This window comes from Oryza brachyantha, chromosome 1, assembly GCF_000231095.2.
Source record: "Oryza brachyantha chromosome 1, ObraRS2, whole genome shotgun sequence".
In the NCBI taxonomy this organism is placed as follows: domain Eukaryota; kingdom Viridiplantae; phylum Streptophyta; class Magnoliopsida; order Poales; family Poaceae; genus Oryza; species Oryza brachyantha.
Window position 1 is genome coordinate 29,531,607 of NC_023163.2, and position 15,685 is coordinate 29,547,291.

The following is a 15,685-nucleotide window of genomic DNA, read 5'->3' on the forward strand; positions in this document are numbered from 1 at the left end:
AAGAGTATTTTTATGATCCATGAGATGATATCGAAAGTTGCCATATTTTCTAATGCAAATGAAAAGGAGTATACAAACTTCCTTAGAGATCAGCTGCACCTTGCAGGATATTATGCATATGTAGTTTCAGTGCAAAGAAAATGTAAAAAATACAAATACAAATGAAAATGAGAAGGACAAAACAAGGAAAAAAACAGAAGTACAAGTGCAAACGTATGGGATAGCAGGCTGCGAGCAGGTAAAAGTTTCAGTGAAACTTTGGTGTGTGGCGAGCAACTCATTGCAAACGTCCAAGTCAGTGGCAGGAGTATCGCATAGTGCCCTCTTGGTGCTCGAGATGCTCCCTATCCATTGCTGCCCATTGTCATGCTCCATGACAATTTCGGGCAGCTCAATTGGACGAAGTGCTGGAAACTCCTAGCTAGATAGATATGTATGTAACAAATTAAAGCTAGGAGCCGTTTGGTCCGAGTAGTGATCATGGTCTCAACCAACCTAGCTACTACTTCCTCTATTTTATAGATTTTCTAGTCAAATGTAGATTCATGTATATACTAAGAGTATTTTTTTATCCTTAAATAGGTACCATAAAATATCACTGCTTTCTATGTAAAATTTGATACCTCTTAGTACCTTAAATAATTTTATATAGACAAGGATGAAAAAAAATACTCATATACTAATCAATCTAAATATATATAAATAATATGTATTTGTTAATAGATAAATAATCTAGACCAGACCTAAATGTTTTACGATATAAAACAGAAACACTACTATTGAAGATCATATTTGCAAAATCAGGGGATACTGACGTGTCGTCACAATTAACTCCTAATAGACTTGTCTTGAGAAGTTTCAAAGATATCTGGCAATTCCATTAGATAGAAGATATGTCCTTGTAGTGTAGCAGCATTGCTGATTTGAACATTGAAAGCCACATTTGCACAGAATTAGTGGTGAACGTAATCTCAGAAACGGCAAATCACATCGTTCAGGATTGTGTCTACGCTTGATTGCGTTTTTATTTTCGCTAGATTTTTCTCTGCTTCTATTTCCAAACCACTAAACGCTATGTTTTTTTTAAAAAAGTTTATATATCAAAATTTATGATCTCGTAACTTTTCAGTAATAAACTCTATCATTTATATAATTAAATAGTTATTATAAAAAATTATATAACATTTCATCTTTTACCCTTCGGCAACAAAAGAGCCCATCCAAAAACCAAAGGGATAAGGTCATGGCCGGTTTTCCTGAGCTATCCCCTGACCGGTTTGTCTCTCGTCCTGGAGTGGGTGTGGGTACGTAGCGGCCGATGGAGAAAGCGCCTGAACAAGCAATAGCGTCCATGCTCTGATTTGCTTCTTCTCTTGGTCACCTGGCATCTGTGGAAAAGAGTTCAGATAATCTCGAGTCTTTGATAGCACGCTGTCACTCACAGGTGCCGGAAATGGTCAGAGCTGATTTTCAGGGAAGGATGGATGTATTGTCAATGGTGTTTGACAGGTGCCAAGCACCTAATTCAGAGCTCTTTTATCTCCTGTCAATATTATCTATGCATGTGACCATGTCCCTAACCATGCAAGTATGCTGACTTTTCAAACAAGAGTTTTGTTACTGCACTCACAGTGTATGTAGCGTGAATAGCATGTCTTTTCTGTTTTATTTTTCAGGTACTGCACGCAGATACCCATCACACTGATGCCCCCAACATATTCATGTTATTGCTGTCTACTCCATCTGTATTTTTAATAGATTGTTCATTAAACTTTTATAATATGTTTAATTATTCGTCTTATTCTATATTTTAATTATTGCTTAGATTTTTCATATATTTGTATAATTATTTTAATAAAATAAATGGTCAAAATATGACAAAAAAAACAGCGTTACGGAGGAAATACCACATATATTTCCCCATATCTAATGAGATTGAAGGCCTAGCTTCACCCAACTTGGGGATTTGTTTTCCTTGTGAACCATCCATGTGTGCATCAGTGCATACGGCCTCGTCGTGACTCCTAAAAATATTACTTTATGAGATTAAATCCCATAAAAACATGGGGCATATGCTTAGTACATATTTTCTCTATTCTAAAATAATTTTATTCTTTTCCTCATCCCACACATACCATATAAAAGCAAAAGGAATAGCATACCATTCATTTTATCAAATCACCATGTAATTATCTCTTACTTTATATAATTCCAATGTGTTCATTCCCTACTTTAATAAACCTTAAAACAATAACTACTTAAAGATATACTTATTTTAGGACAAACCAAATGATAGATCGACCTTATTTTGGAACAGAGCGAGTACCTTTAATCCGGATGAGCAAATTCTACCTTACAACCATAACCAATGGAAATATGCTCGGATCGCTATGATTCAACCTAAAAAGCATGAGCAACTACTGGGTCTCCTTTGAAACACATGATAGAAAAAACCACAGAAATCAAAATATAGCTTGTTTTTGTATGAATTAAGAACATAAAAAACGTGAAAAGGAGTCCTTTGGTTACACCACGGGAAAATCTGAAAGAAAAAACTTTCCAAGAAGTCTAACCGTATTTTCCTTTGGAATTGATCATAGGAATGCAATCCTGTATAAAGTTTTCTCTCTTTTTCATATGAATCGAAAAAGGACTACAGCAAAACTTCCTCTGGATATTGAATCCTCCAAAAACCCTTTGTTGATCCTCATTTTAAAGTGCCTTTGGTTTTTCGGGAGATGCTACACATGGTTTAGGGAGATGTGCAGGAGAATAAAAGGGTGACATCTATTGTAGTACAACCAAATTATTTATTATAAAGTAAATTTTAGAAAAAAAACTATTTTTATGGTCAAAATTACAGAAAACACCACACATATATGACTTGTGCACATAACATTAGATATTATGATCCTAAAGTTTCACAAAAAACCAAACCTCTATGCATGTTAAGTATATTTTTATTTAAAGTTTTCATCTTATAAAGAATCTACACCATTTTAATTATTGGTTTCTTAATACATGTCTTTGATCTACCTTTTTTTTTCTTTATTTGGAATATTATTGTTTTAAATATGCTAATTTACTTGATGTTTAAATAAGGTAGTGTTTTATGAAACCTTTAACCACAAAACCTGTGGTTATTTACTGCATATCATAATACCTATAGTTTATTACAACTTAACCATAAACAAGGGGTTCTCTGGAATTTACTCTTGATTATATACGCTATAATGTGTTTATAATATATACTGAATGATTTATTTGAATTTTATCCACATATGATGTAGAAAGCCTATTCCATAGAAAAAGCTAAATGACATATTGCAAACAAAAAATAATTTGTGAATAAAATTTTTATACGTGTATTTTCAGTGACCTAAAAGCTAAGGATAGAAAATAAGCTTCGATGAAAAACCTCAAACTCAAAGTTTAAAAATCAAAATTTAGCTTATAAGCATAAACGGAGACAAAAAGACGGTGATGTATATAGATAGCAGCCACTTTAGGGTCTGTACTTTTGTAGCTCATCCACCGGCTTATTAAAACAAATTGTTTGATATATGCTTCGAGAAATAAGTTTTTTAAAAAAATTTCAAATATTAGCCACATTTTTAAGGTATTTCTTCAATTTATTTTTTAATGATTAATTTACTCTTATGATCAAATCAATAGTTGGTTAAATAATATAAATCAAGTGGGGGTCTAACCATTAATTGTGCACACTCTAAGGACCTAGTTTAAACGCATGATTGTGAAATCACATAAATAGGAAAAATATAGGAATAAAATGCCACACACATTCCTATAAGATTTCAAAACACAGGAGAACTTTAAAATTGTCATTTGATTGGTAGTCATAATAAAAGGCAGGAATTCTAGGCACAAGAATGCCAAAACATGAGGTGAGACCTCGTGCTTATTTTTCTCCAAATCCCTTTAGAACAGCTTATTCCATAGAAATTGCAAAGGAATTGGTAGACATCCTTTGATTTAAAGGGCTTCAAAGAATTATTTCTTATGGGAAACAAATCCTCCATAATTTATATGGTTTTCATATGGTTCTTCCTTAAAGGTGGTCTAAATGATTAAGAGAAGGAAAGTGCGAAAGGTAGCTAGCTAAGGATGATGACAAGAAGAGGACACGAAGATTTTGGGTAGAAAGTGATCCGATCTGAAGCAAGAAAAAGAAAACCTTTGCCTGGTAAGGAAACCAAATTTGACATCACGCATCACACATCTGTGTGGAGATGTGTGGCTTCCCTCGAGGCACCAACAGTGGAGAGAGTGGCTATTGGCCGGAGGTAAAGTTAAAGCAGCAAAACAACATGTCTGTTCGATTTCAGCCTCATTTTTGGCCCTCAGCAGTTAGATAGTGGCGAAGAATATTCCTAACATCCTCTCTTCGACCTCTCCAAAGTGTACACATTCGTTTTCTTCTCACCTAGCCAACAGAAGTGACATATAGGTCTCTAAGTAAGCACTCTTTCATTATATATTATAAGAATTTCTAATCTTAGATTGATATGAATGCTATTAAAACTAGATACAACATATATATATCCATAATAGTGCTTTTCTCAAGCAACACGGGTAATATATATGTAGCGTGTGTTGGGGCGCTCACCTCTTATTTTCTCGTTTTTTTTCTCACACAACAAATTCAAAGTAAAAAAATATTACTCGATCTCTCATGCGGTGTTAACGAAGCAACACTGTTCCATTCGGTTAGTAAAAAATCATTCACTTGATTCCTTCATCACATCCAGAATAATCAAATTACTTTTAGGTAGAGAATCACATAGCAAAATTGCCAACGACTCTTTTTCAGAGTAAAAAAAATTACTCCTTGCGTAATTTTATTACTGAGATTATGTGGTGCTCCCCAAAATTTTTTTTACAATATGTGCCAACGTGGGTGTACATGTCAGAGCTCATGTCATTGAATTTTTCTCTATGAGTAATTTAACTACAAATGATGTTTCTACAAAGCAATTTATTTATCATCTGTCTCTACAAGTAATTTATTTACTATCTATTTATTTATTTATCAGTAGGATGGATTAAAGTGCAGATGACGTTTATGACGGGGTAATCGAATATAAATAGGTGGATATATTTGCAATAAACATATTATGATGGTAAAAAGACAAGGGCACCTGTTGCAATGGGATCGTGGGGGTTGATATGTGAGGCGCGTGTTTTAGTTATACCATGCCATGTGCGCATTTTATATATACAGGTATAAATCGAACTAAAATTTAAAAATCTTATAATATAAAACAGAGTGAGTGCCGAGCATAGTATCGTTTACCTTGTAATTAATTATTCGTTCTGTTCCATATTATAAGATTTTATGGCTTAGGCTAGATTTATTTATATGCTAATAATTCTAGACACATATATAAAATATATATATTAATAAATTTAGGCAAACTCTAATATAAAACGGATGAAGTAATAAACAGAATGAACAGTGCAGTGTCTCTCGTTTACGCGTCGGCTGCCTTCGCGATTCCAGTCGATCAGCATGTACGTGCTTAACCTGCTCCCCTCTCGCGCATGAAGCCATGAACCATGCATGCAAGATGCTGGTCAGTAGAAAATAATCCACCAAGAACAGCTCTCTTTCGGTTGTCGCTCTATCTTTTCACTTATACTTATATTTATATGTTAAAATTTTAATTTTTAACCTAAAATTTAGAGTTGATTTTAGTATTTTTTTCACTTAAGTTTATTTCTAGCCTTAGCTTTTAGATCGTTAATAATACGTATATAAAAATTTTATTCATATTTTTTTTTTGTAAATGTGTCGTTTGACTTTTCCCATGAAAAAAAATCAAAACAATCCCCCTGTGACACAGATCTTGTTTAGGACGGTTTCTGTAACTGCAGCTTCTTCCTAAACCTCTGGCTAACAAGCTATATCCCAGCAATCTATATTTTCATTTAAATACTAAGAATTTATAGTAGTAGAATATAGAAAGCGAAACTAGGAGATGAAAACAGTTTTTCTTACAAAAAATCTCACTAGTTATCTTCTCGCTAGCCGCTTCTAGAATCTCGAACCGTCAATAATCTCATTGATTTTGCGCATAGACAATGTGTCAAAGATGTTCTACTAGGGGCAACTCCTTTACGATGCCCTACTAGCTAGAATTCTCGTGGGTACACAGAAACTACATACGGGTAAAACATTCAGATCCTAACTATAGAAGTAACGCCATACATGTAGAGACCATAGTAATAGCATTCTTATTGTATACAGAGCTTAACATCATGATTTGTCTTTTTATATAAATTTCTACCAAAAATTCATGCCTACCACGTCCATATACATGATAATGGAGAGTGGTCGTTATAGCATCTATGCCTCGGTGTATCTTCAACAGACTCTTCATCTCACCCTTTAAACCAAAATTTAGTATTTCGGGGCAAAAAAAATCAACTCCAACAGTCTTGGTCATCCAAGCCATCCAGCTAGCCTAACTCGCACCCGCACCGGCCAAAATTAGGCAGCCAGCTTCACTTGCCAAATGGTAGGCCCCACCACCATCTCTCCTCCCACCCCCCTCCCTTATGAACCTTCCATTAGTAGCGTCCACCAGCAAGGCGTCTCCGTCGCCATTGCCACGATTGCTAGCTCAAACGGCCATATCCTGTCCTAGTGCCGATGTCGCCCTGACGATGCAAGTAAGCTAATTCTCACGATGAACGTTGGCTAGAGCAAACACATCACAAGTTGGCTTCATCGAATCGAGTAGCCACGGGTTTAGTGATAGCCTGAGGTTCGTGCTATCACGGCTAAGTTAGTGTGCTCAAGTGGAGCTCGCATCAGCGACGCCCGATGTAGCAACAATGACGAACTGGAGGTAGGGCCGAGGAGCAACGACGACGACCTCCTTTCGGTGCCAAGCTCTACCCCTTCCCTCCTCTACCTCACCTCTTCTCTTCCGCTGTGAGATTTCACTGACGATTGAGCTCCACCTACCTCGTATACCATCGTCGCTAGTTGAGCTTTACTGGATGCTTAAGGGTTTGTATTGGGCTCGTTGATGATTGGTGGGTTATCGATAAGGAAAGATGATGAATAGATAGAAAGAAGAGATGACATAGATATCAATACAGGAGGCTAATAAATTGCACTGTCACGTAGGCCCATAAAAATTGGAGGGGGTGTCATGGAGAGATGGTTGAAGCACACAAAAGAAAAAAAAATAGATATGTATATTTTTTGACCAGCGCGCCATTCAAATGAGCAAACGGAGAGTATGATTTGAAGATGCTGGAGATGCTCTCGTGTCTCTAGATTGTACGCACAAGATTACGGTATCCTTGGAGCTAATTGCTATGTTTACACAAGCTCCTGGATTTTAGAGAGAAAAAACAAAACAAGAAACGGCCAAAAAACTTACTATTTCACCGTTTGAAATGTGAAACGATTCCGATTTTGTGCGCGGTGAGAGATCGATCATTTTCACAACAAAAAAAAAACCTTACCCCAGCACGGATTTGTGGGAGCTGACGTTTGATCGATGGCCATTAATTATGTTGCACGAGAATGGTGTTCTTGTTGGACGCATTCGCCATTCATGACAGAAATCCACTAGCTATAGTTCAAATGATATGCTTGCCACGTCACCTAACTGTTTCCGCTGTGGGTACTCGTGATTTTTGAGATCATATACAGTGGCTGTAAACATAATATAATGGGTGAGACGTGTTAGCATTAGCATTAGTGCCCCTAGAGTCTAGATCAGAGCATAGACACAGAGAAATAGGAACCTTGGCATTGGCACAAACAGACAAAGTGACTCAGCAGGCCCTCTGTATTCCGCTCGTGCTTCGCAACAAAATTTAATAACTTAACAAGCAATTTACCTTAATGGGGAATACATTTCCTCTGTTCTTATGTATATGCAATACTAAAATATAAATATTTTTATCACTATTCATGATATTGTCTATTCTATCGATCATTTTTCTGTTTAAAATTCTTTTTTATTTTATCATCACCTACCCTCCAATCAACACTCATTTCACATCATTGTCTTTTCTTTTCAATTTTAATATATGCTAAATAATTTAAAAATACTTATATCTTAGCATGTGCATAATAGTTTAGTTTTTCCGTGATGGTTTTCTTGGTAGGACTTCTTTGGTCTAATGTTCCCTCGGCAGATCTATGAGGTTTAGTTGTCTTTATATCCTGGCTGTTCTGGTGGATTGGTTTTCTGGAAGGGTCGAGCAAACGGATGAAACTCCCTTTTAGAGTATATAGTAGAGAAATATATAATAATAATAATAATAATAATAATAATATGGATTTCAAATATAAGCTGTTTTAGTAAGGTATCTGTCTTCGGTAGATCTATAGGTAATTTTCTCCTTTTTGTCTTTACTTGATACCACCATTAAACATATTATTTGCTTTTTTTGTTTTTCACATTTTCATCCGTTCTCAAATAGGCCACGTTATAAAATATATGTGCAGTCAGACCTTATAACTTAAATCCTTCATGCATTAAAGTTATTATAATTTAATATGTAAAAGTAGTAATAGTAAATTTAACATTAAACAAAGAACTAATGGAGGCAATGACGTAACCAAGAGCATCTCTAGTTATATCTTCTATTATCTCCATCACAAAAAGACTTATTTTTAGCTCATCTTGTCTCACACAGATTTTATTTTTAAGCAACTATTGTATTGGAGTTTAATAAAATAAGGATAAATGCTTTGAGATTTGAAAAGGTAGGAAACAAATATATTGTGTTTGAAAAAAAAAGGAAAGGGTACTTTAGTCTTTATAGCTTTGTATAGGTATATCTGCAGTGGGTTAAAATAAAATCTTGTTGGGACGGATGGAGTATATTAGTGCCCTCAAATGCTAAATGGGGGATGTCCCCATTTTTTGAGAACCCAAAACATATCTCCAACTCAAGCAATAAAATTTACTTCTTATCCTCTATTCCTTTTTCTCTTCAATTTCAAAGTTTAGCATCAAAATAATTTAAATATAAATATTTGTAATGCATATTCAAATACTACAATTCAAATTTAAATTCAAAGCATGCTTCCATGTAAAATCTCTAACCAAATGGAATTTACTTCATCTGCTTTCATGGAGTATTTATAGACCAAGGACTCGTAATTAGAATTCATTCAGATCGGATTGTACAAACAAACAAGCAGGTTGGCCAGATAGATGGGACGATGTTAGTGCCTAGAGCTCGGCCACATGAGAAGGCTGATGCAGGCAACAAGCCCAATCACTTGCTGCTGGATTGGCATTGTCGCATAGGGTCCTATGTATCGGTGAAGGAGATGGTTGCAGTGGAGATATGCACAGCAGAGGAAAGGGTGGCAACGCCACAGCGAGGGAACAGGAGGGAGGAGAGGATTACACACTGTAGAAATTGTGATCCACGCACAAGAAAAAAAAAGTATAGGAATTGGGTCTAGGGCCCCTAGGAACAAGGGTTGTGAGGGAAGATTTGGGATGCTTCCTATTTTAGGGAGAAATAGGAAGGTAGACCTCTTTTTCTCTCTTCACCCGTAAGAACTGTTTGGGGGTTTAGTTTAAGGGTTAGGATAAAGTTGCTCTAAGGACTTCTTTGACAAGCTCCTTATTTTAGTATCATATTTTTAATTTTTACCCAAAAAAACACCTTAAAAGCACTCTCCAACTAGCTCCTCACCCCACTTTTTGCCTATCACTTCTCCCTCCCTAAACAGGAAGAGCCAAAATAATTCATTATCTCATCCTTCTCTAATGTGTGACGTAATATTATTGGCTAGATTATATTACGAGTATAATGTATTAATAAAATATAGTTGAATAGCATATTGGAACCAAAATTAAGGGGTTCACTAGAGGATACAACAAAACAAAGAACCAAGAGAGAGAAAGTCTCCCTGTTTTACTAGTTAGGGAGGGGAAAACGAGATCTGGTTAGAGATGGACTAAGCAACTTTTTAAGTACCAACATTTCTAAAGACAAGCATCTCCTCGTGGAATGGTCGCAAGATCAACCAACTGGAATATGGGATCGGGGTGGGGGTGGGGACAGATTTGCTTGATCTACTGTATACTCCTGAGTTTTGTTTGAACCCTTTATATGCTAATTTCAATAGAATTTCTAAATAATTTTATTGTCCTTGACATATTACTAAAAGTTAGTTCTGTATAGGAATTATCACTTGGGTTGTTAGAAAGGTAAGGGAAAATTTATTGAAAATATCATTTTCAATTTCAAAATTTTGGAACATAATTTTATTGAAATTTAAAAACAAATCAAAGTTTTCATGGAATTGAAAAGTAGATTTTTGAACAAATATGCAGTTTGAAAAATGTGAACTTTGTCATAACCTTGTATTGAATTTCGGTCACTATTGTCACTTCATGCAAAATTTGTTTTCTATTTAAAATTTCAGTTTTCTTATTCGGTGCAAAATATTCAATTTTTGTGAATATGTATTGGCCACTATTATAATTCTTTTATAAGTGGAAACTGTTATTTAGTAAAAAAAATTTATCATTTTGTAATAACTAGAGGCAATATGATCATTTTAGGGAAAAAAAGTTAATGGCCAACCAATGGAATAGACATGTATGTGGTCAATATGGATATATACGGGTGATATAGAAACTTAAGGATATAAAAGGGACTATAAAAAAGAAATCAAGAATATGACATGGATGAGCTTAATATTTAGAAACATACAAAGAATTATGTATACCAAAATATTTTGTGTATAACCCGGACGTACGATCCGTATACAAGTGGGACAGAAGCAGGGGAAGAAAGCCCTGCGCGCTGGCTCCTGCAATAAAGTTCATTAACTTTTCCCTCACAAGTTGCACGGGTGGTGGCACACCCGAAACCTGTGCTAAATGCTCCAACCTCTGTGCTTTACGAAAAAGGAAGAGGAGCCGTTTTCCCTATCATCCCCCTGCACCAACATGGTCAGGGCATAAACACGCAGCGAATCGGTGCTACGATAGCGTGTTGTGCGCACCAATTCAGCGGCTGCTCCGAACTCTCTGAAACCACCGCGAACCAATTGGACGCTGTTTGGCGACGACACATGTGCACCTACAGGAGCACGGGCCATTGGGTTGGATACTTTAAGGAAGATTTGTGCGGCAGTTATCCAAAGAAAAATAAATGCACGCGGCACTGAGCAAAAATATACCTCGTGGGGGTATCCACGATTTTTATTATGTATAGTCCAACTTATATAATTTGTTTAATTATCACATATAATATATAATAAAAATGTTTTTTTCGGTTCGGGATCACCCTCTGGATCCACCCCCTGTCCTCTATCGTAAAATAAGTGACTACTTTAAAAAATATCAAATAAATTAGTATTCATGTAAATGACCTTTGTGAACATATCTGCTTACTCTTTTGGTGCTTTTGACGACAAAAAGATGTACAATAATTATTCATGCCTTTATTTAATATGTTTTCTTTCCTTCTTACTCCAAAGTAATCAATTATTTTGGGACAAAATTTTTTTATCAAAGACTTTGATTTTATCTCTTTATTGATTTATCCCATAAAGACTACATGTTTAAAGCAACAAATGTATTAAAGTTTGTGAAAGTAGAAAATAAACAAATTAGTGTTTATAAAGGTAGAAGATAAATGAATGCATTAAAATTTATGAAGTTGGAGACATATGGTTGGAGTTTGATAAGAACGAAAGTATTATAGCTTTTTAGCTTCATATTATTATACATGATTGAACTTAATAATAATTTTTTTTGACAGAGATGTTATACAGTATGCTTGCGTTGTACACAGAAATCTCAAAGCAAAGTAAATCTAATAGGTGCACAAACAATTGCGTTGGTCCTTTTACTCGTTCTCGATTTTAGACTTTCGTTTACATGTCTCTCAAGCTTGTATAAGATATTATAAAAATTATAGACACCAAGAATCATTCCTAAGCCGACCAAGAGTCTCCTATAAATAACCACTGTACCTGCCCTAAAAACAGACCATTTGCATATACTTTCTGCTATTTGCAAATTGCACGGGCCACCGGGGGGGCATTGATTCGATCATCTCCAGTCGGCTCCAGTGGCAACCCCTCCCTCTATCCCCTGTGGTGGGCCCCACCGCGGTCGCCTCGCTCCAAACGTTCTCTTCCTTCCTTCCGTCCGTCGCCGCCCCCCGACCCTCCCCTCCCCTGTTACAAATACCCCACCCCGCGCGCCCCAGACAGCTCGCCTGCACTGCACGCTCACCTCACTCCTCTCTCATGGTGGCCAAGCCCGCACCACCGCACCAACCATCATCTCATCCGACTCACCGCCCAGCACCACCAGCGGTGCCCATGGACGCCACCGGCATTGACGTAGGCGCGGGGGGCGGCGCCGTGTGTGACCTCAGGAAGGAGCCCAAGATCCCGGAGCCGTTCGTGTGGCCCAACGGCGACGCGCGGCCGGCGTCGGCGGGCGAGCTCGACATGCCGGTGGTCGACGTGGGCGTGCTCCGCAATGGCGACGCCGCGGGGCTGCGCCGCGCCGCCGCGCAGGTGGCCGCCGCGTGCGCCACGCACGGGTTCTTCCAGGTGTCCGGCCACGGCGTCGACGCGGCCCTGGCGCGCGCGGCGCTGGACGGCGCCAGCGAGTTCTTCCGGCTGCCGCTGGCCGAGAAGCGGCGCGCGCGGCGCGTCCCGGGCACGGTGTCCGGGTACACCAGCGCCCACGCCGACCGCTTCGCCTCGAAGCTCCCCTGGAAGGAGACCCTCTCCTTCGGCTTCCACGACCGCGGCGACACCCCCGTCGTCGCCGACTACTTCAGCAGCACGCTCGGCCCGGACTTCGAGCCAATGGGGTACCCATCCACCCTCACCAATCCCACCGACCGATCCTGGCATTGCATTACCAATCTCACCGGCTCTGAATCTCACCGTGTGGATGGACGAACGGTTTTGCGCGTGCAGGAGGGTGTACCAGAAGTACTGCGAGGAGATGAAGGAGCTGTCGCTGACGATCATGGAGCTCCTGGAGCTGAGCCTTGGAGTGGAACGCGGCTACTACCGGGAGTTCTTCGCGGACAGCAGCTCCATCATGCGGTGCAACTACTACCCGCCATGCCCGGAGCCGGAGCGCACGCTCGGCACGGGCCCGCACTGCGACCCCACCGCGCTCACCATCCTCCTCCAGGACGACGTCGGCGGCCTCGAGGTCCTCGTCGACGGCGACTGGCGACCCGTCAGCCCCGTCCCCGGCGCCATGGTCATCAACATCGGCGACACCTTCATGGTAATTGACACCCTTCTCCTCTGCTCTGCTCTTTCTTCTTCGTACTTGTAGCAACAGAACTAGTAATCCAACGATAAAAAAAAAAGAAAAAAAAAAAGAAAAGGCCCTTCTTTTCGTTGCAAAATTAACTAAAAGATCGTGGTAGGGGCGGGGCTTTCAGCTGAAAGCGGGGAGAAACCGACCTGACGTGATTTCTCTGTTCCAATCACCACAATAATGTCACTCCCCTCCCATGGGTTGATTTTATCTCCTTAGCGCTATAATCACGCACCGAGTTAACCCGCTAATTAAAGGGTCCGCCTATTGATCTTAATTTCATCAATCAAATCCGATTACTTCTATTGGATGATATTTTAAAGACATATATACAAATCAAAAATCTCATATGCACCCTTATCTTAAGGGTCGGCATAGTGATCAAATGTTTGTAAATTTTAATTCCATCAATCAAATTCAGTCATTGTCATTGAATGATAATCTAAAGACATGCATAAGTCAAAAACCTTACACACGTCCTCTTCCCTGGCCCCCATGCATTGCACGCGTGTTTAACAGAAGAACAAAAATTCAAGTATTTGATCAATAGCAAAAGTGTTACCTTAACCCTCTGCATGCATTGCGAGTGTGTTTGATAAAAAACAAAAAATCAAACGTTTGATCAATAATAAAAGTGTTAATTAAATCGATCTCCCGACGTGAGAATATTTTCCGATGGCGCGACGACGCTAGGTAGGCTTCGGTGGGCCTCGGCGGCCAGTGATGCCCAGCAGCCACGTCCAACAAAACCCTGGGACCCCTAACACTCCAAACAGTAGTTAAGCTCGCCGCGTTTTCATGAGTTAAACTACTACTAGTCTACTCTTTGGGTTAGCTTACCAACTTGCAACACGATCACATCGCGTCCATTTTCACGAGTCACTTCCATTTCGATTCTAGTGGCGTGCGAGTCCCAGACTTCTAGCTTCTTTGAGCTCCCTATCCGTGGATCCAATCCATGGCCGATTAGCAGTTGGAGACTACTTGGTTTGGTCGTCATGCCATGCCAACACAGCCATAGTAGATAACTCTTCTTCTTGGCTTCTCCTCCTCGTTGGCCGTGTGATTTGGAGGGTTTCGTGGCGGCGGAGGCGGATGGTGGCGTTTTCCGGGGGGATGGCGTGCGCGCGCGCGCCGCACAGGGCCGCGGCGCAGGGTTCCACGTACGTCGCCGTCGCCGCGGCGGACGGTAGCTTGGGCGCGCGCGCATGTTCCATGCCGATCGATTCGGCGCCACTTACGGGCTTTGTCGTCGCGTCGTCGTACGTGCCGGAGCTCTCGCCGTTGTCGCGTTGCTGAGCCGGCGACGGGCGCACGGGTCAGTGTGGGACGGACGAAGCCCTGCACGTGTCGGCCTCTCGTTTTTGTATTTTTTCTTTTTCTTTTGCTGCGTCTCGTTTGCGTTGATGTATTTACGAGATGTATGTATGTATGTTTGTGTGCAGGCGCTGTCGAACGGGAGGTATAAGAGCTGCCTGCACAGGGCGGTGGTGAACCGGCGGCAGGAGCGGCGGTCGCTGGCGTTCTTCCTCTGCCCGCGCGAGGACCGAGTGGTGCGGCCGCCGCCGAGCGCCGCCACGCCGCGCCACTACCCGGACTTCACCTGGGCCGACCTCATGCGCTTCACGCAGCGCCACTACCGCGCCGACACGCGCACCCTCGACGCCTTCACGCGCTGGCTCGCCCCGCCGCCGCCCGACGCCGCCGCCGCCGTGACGCCGCAGCTGGAGGCGGCCAGCTGATCACGTCGGAACGAGATCCTCTGATACGAAAGCCTCTACGTCATCAGAGGATCCTCTCCGATCGCGCCCGCGCACGGCGCGCACGCATGGACGAAAAGAAAACCCGATTTTTGCCGGGGCCCACGAGGGAATCCCCCACCCCCCACGTGGAACGGGCCCGGGCCGAGGTGGCACCCACGTGGACCGCGGGCCCCGCGCCGCCTTCCAATTTTGGAGCCTACCCGACCGGTCTAGTAGCCCCGACGTGTGTTGCTGATGTACATATTCATATATGCAAACAACATGTGGGCTCTTCTCTCCGTCTCCCATCTATTCTCCTATCTGCCTCATAAGAGCTACAAATATAATGCAACGCACGCACCGATCAAATCAAATGGATGCTTATTTGTACGCGACTCAAATCAAATCAAATCGAATCGAATTGAATTCAAATTGGCTCCTGGATTTTTGTTTGTTTTTTCCTAATGTGGACGGGATGCCTTGCGAAATCTGCGTTATCGGATAGCGCTGCTGCAGTGCACCCAGACCCAAGACAATGCGGTGGGCCCGGGAAGGGGAATCCGCTTCTCCTTGTTGTCTTGGTAGGCGAAATCGTATATGGTCCCCAGCAATTTCCTTTTC

The 15,685-nt window shown here is 40.6% G+C and overlaps 1 protein-coding gene across 1 annotated transcript; it reads left to right on the forward strand.

Annotated features, from left to right (window-relative positions):
- Nucleotides 1-12,257: 12,257 nt before the first annotated feature.
- Nucleotides 12,258-15,370, forward strand: LOC102710842 (gibberellin 20 oxidase 2). The gene is made up of 3 exons (XM_040520491.1): nt 12,258-12,855; nt 12,965-13,286; nt 14,768-15,370. The coding sequence occupies exons 1-3, from the start codon at nt 12,278-12,280 to the stop codon at nt 15,062-15,064; spliced, it is 1,197 nt and encodes a 398-aa protein (XP_040376425.1). The 5' UTR covers nt 12,258-12,277; the 3' UTR covers nt 15,065-15,370.
- The last annotated feature ends 315 nt before the right edge of the window (nt 15,371-15,685 follow it).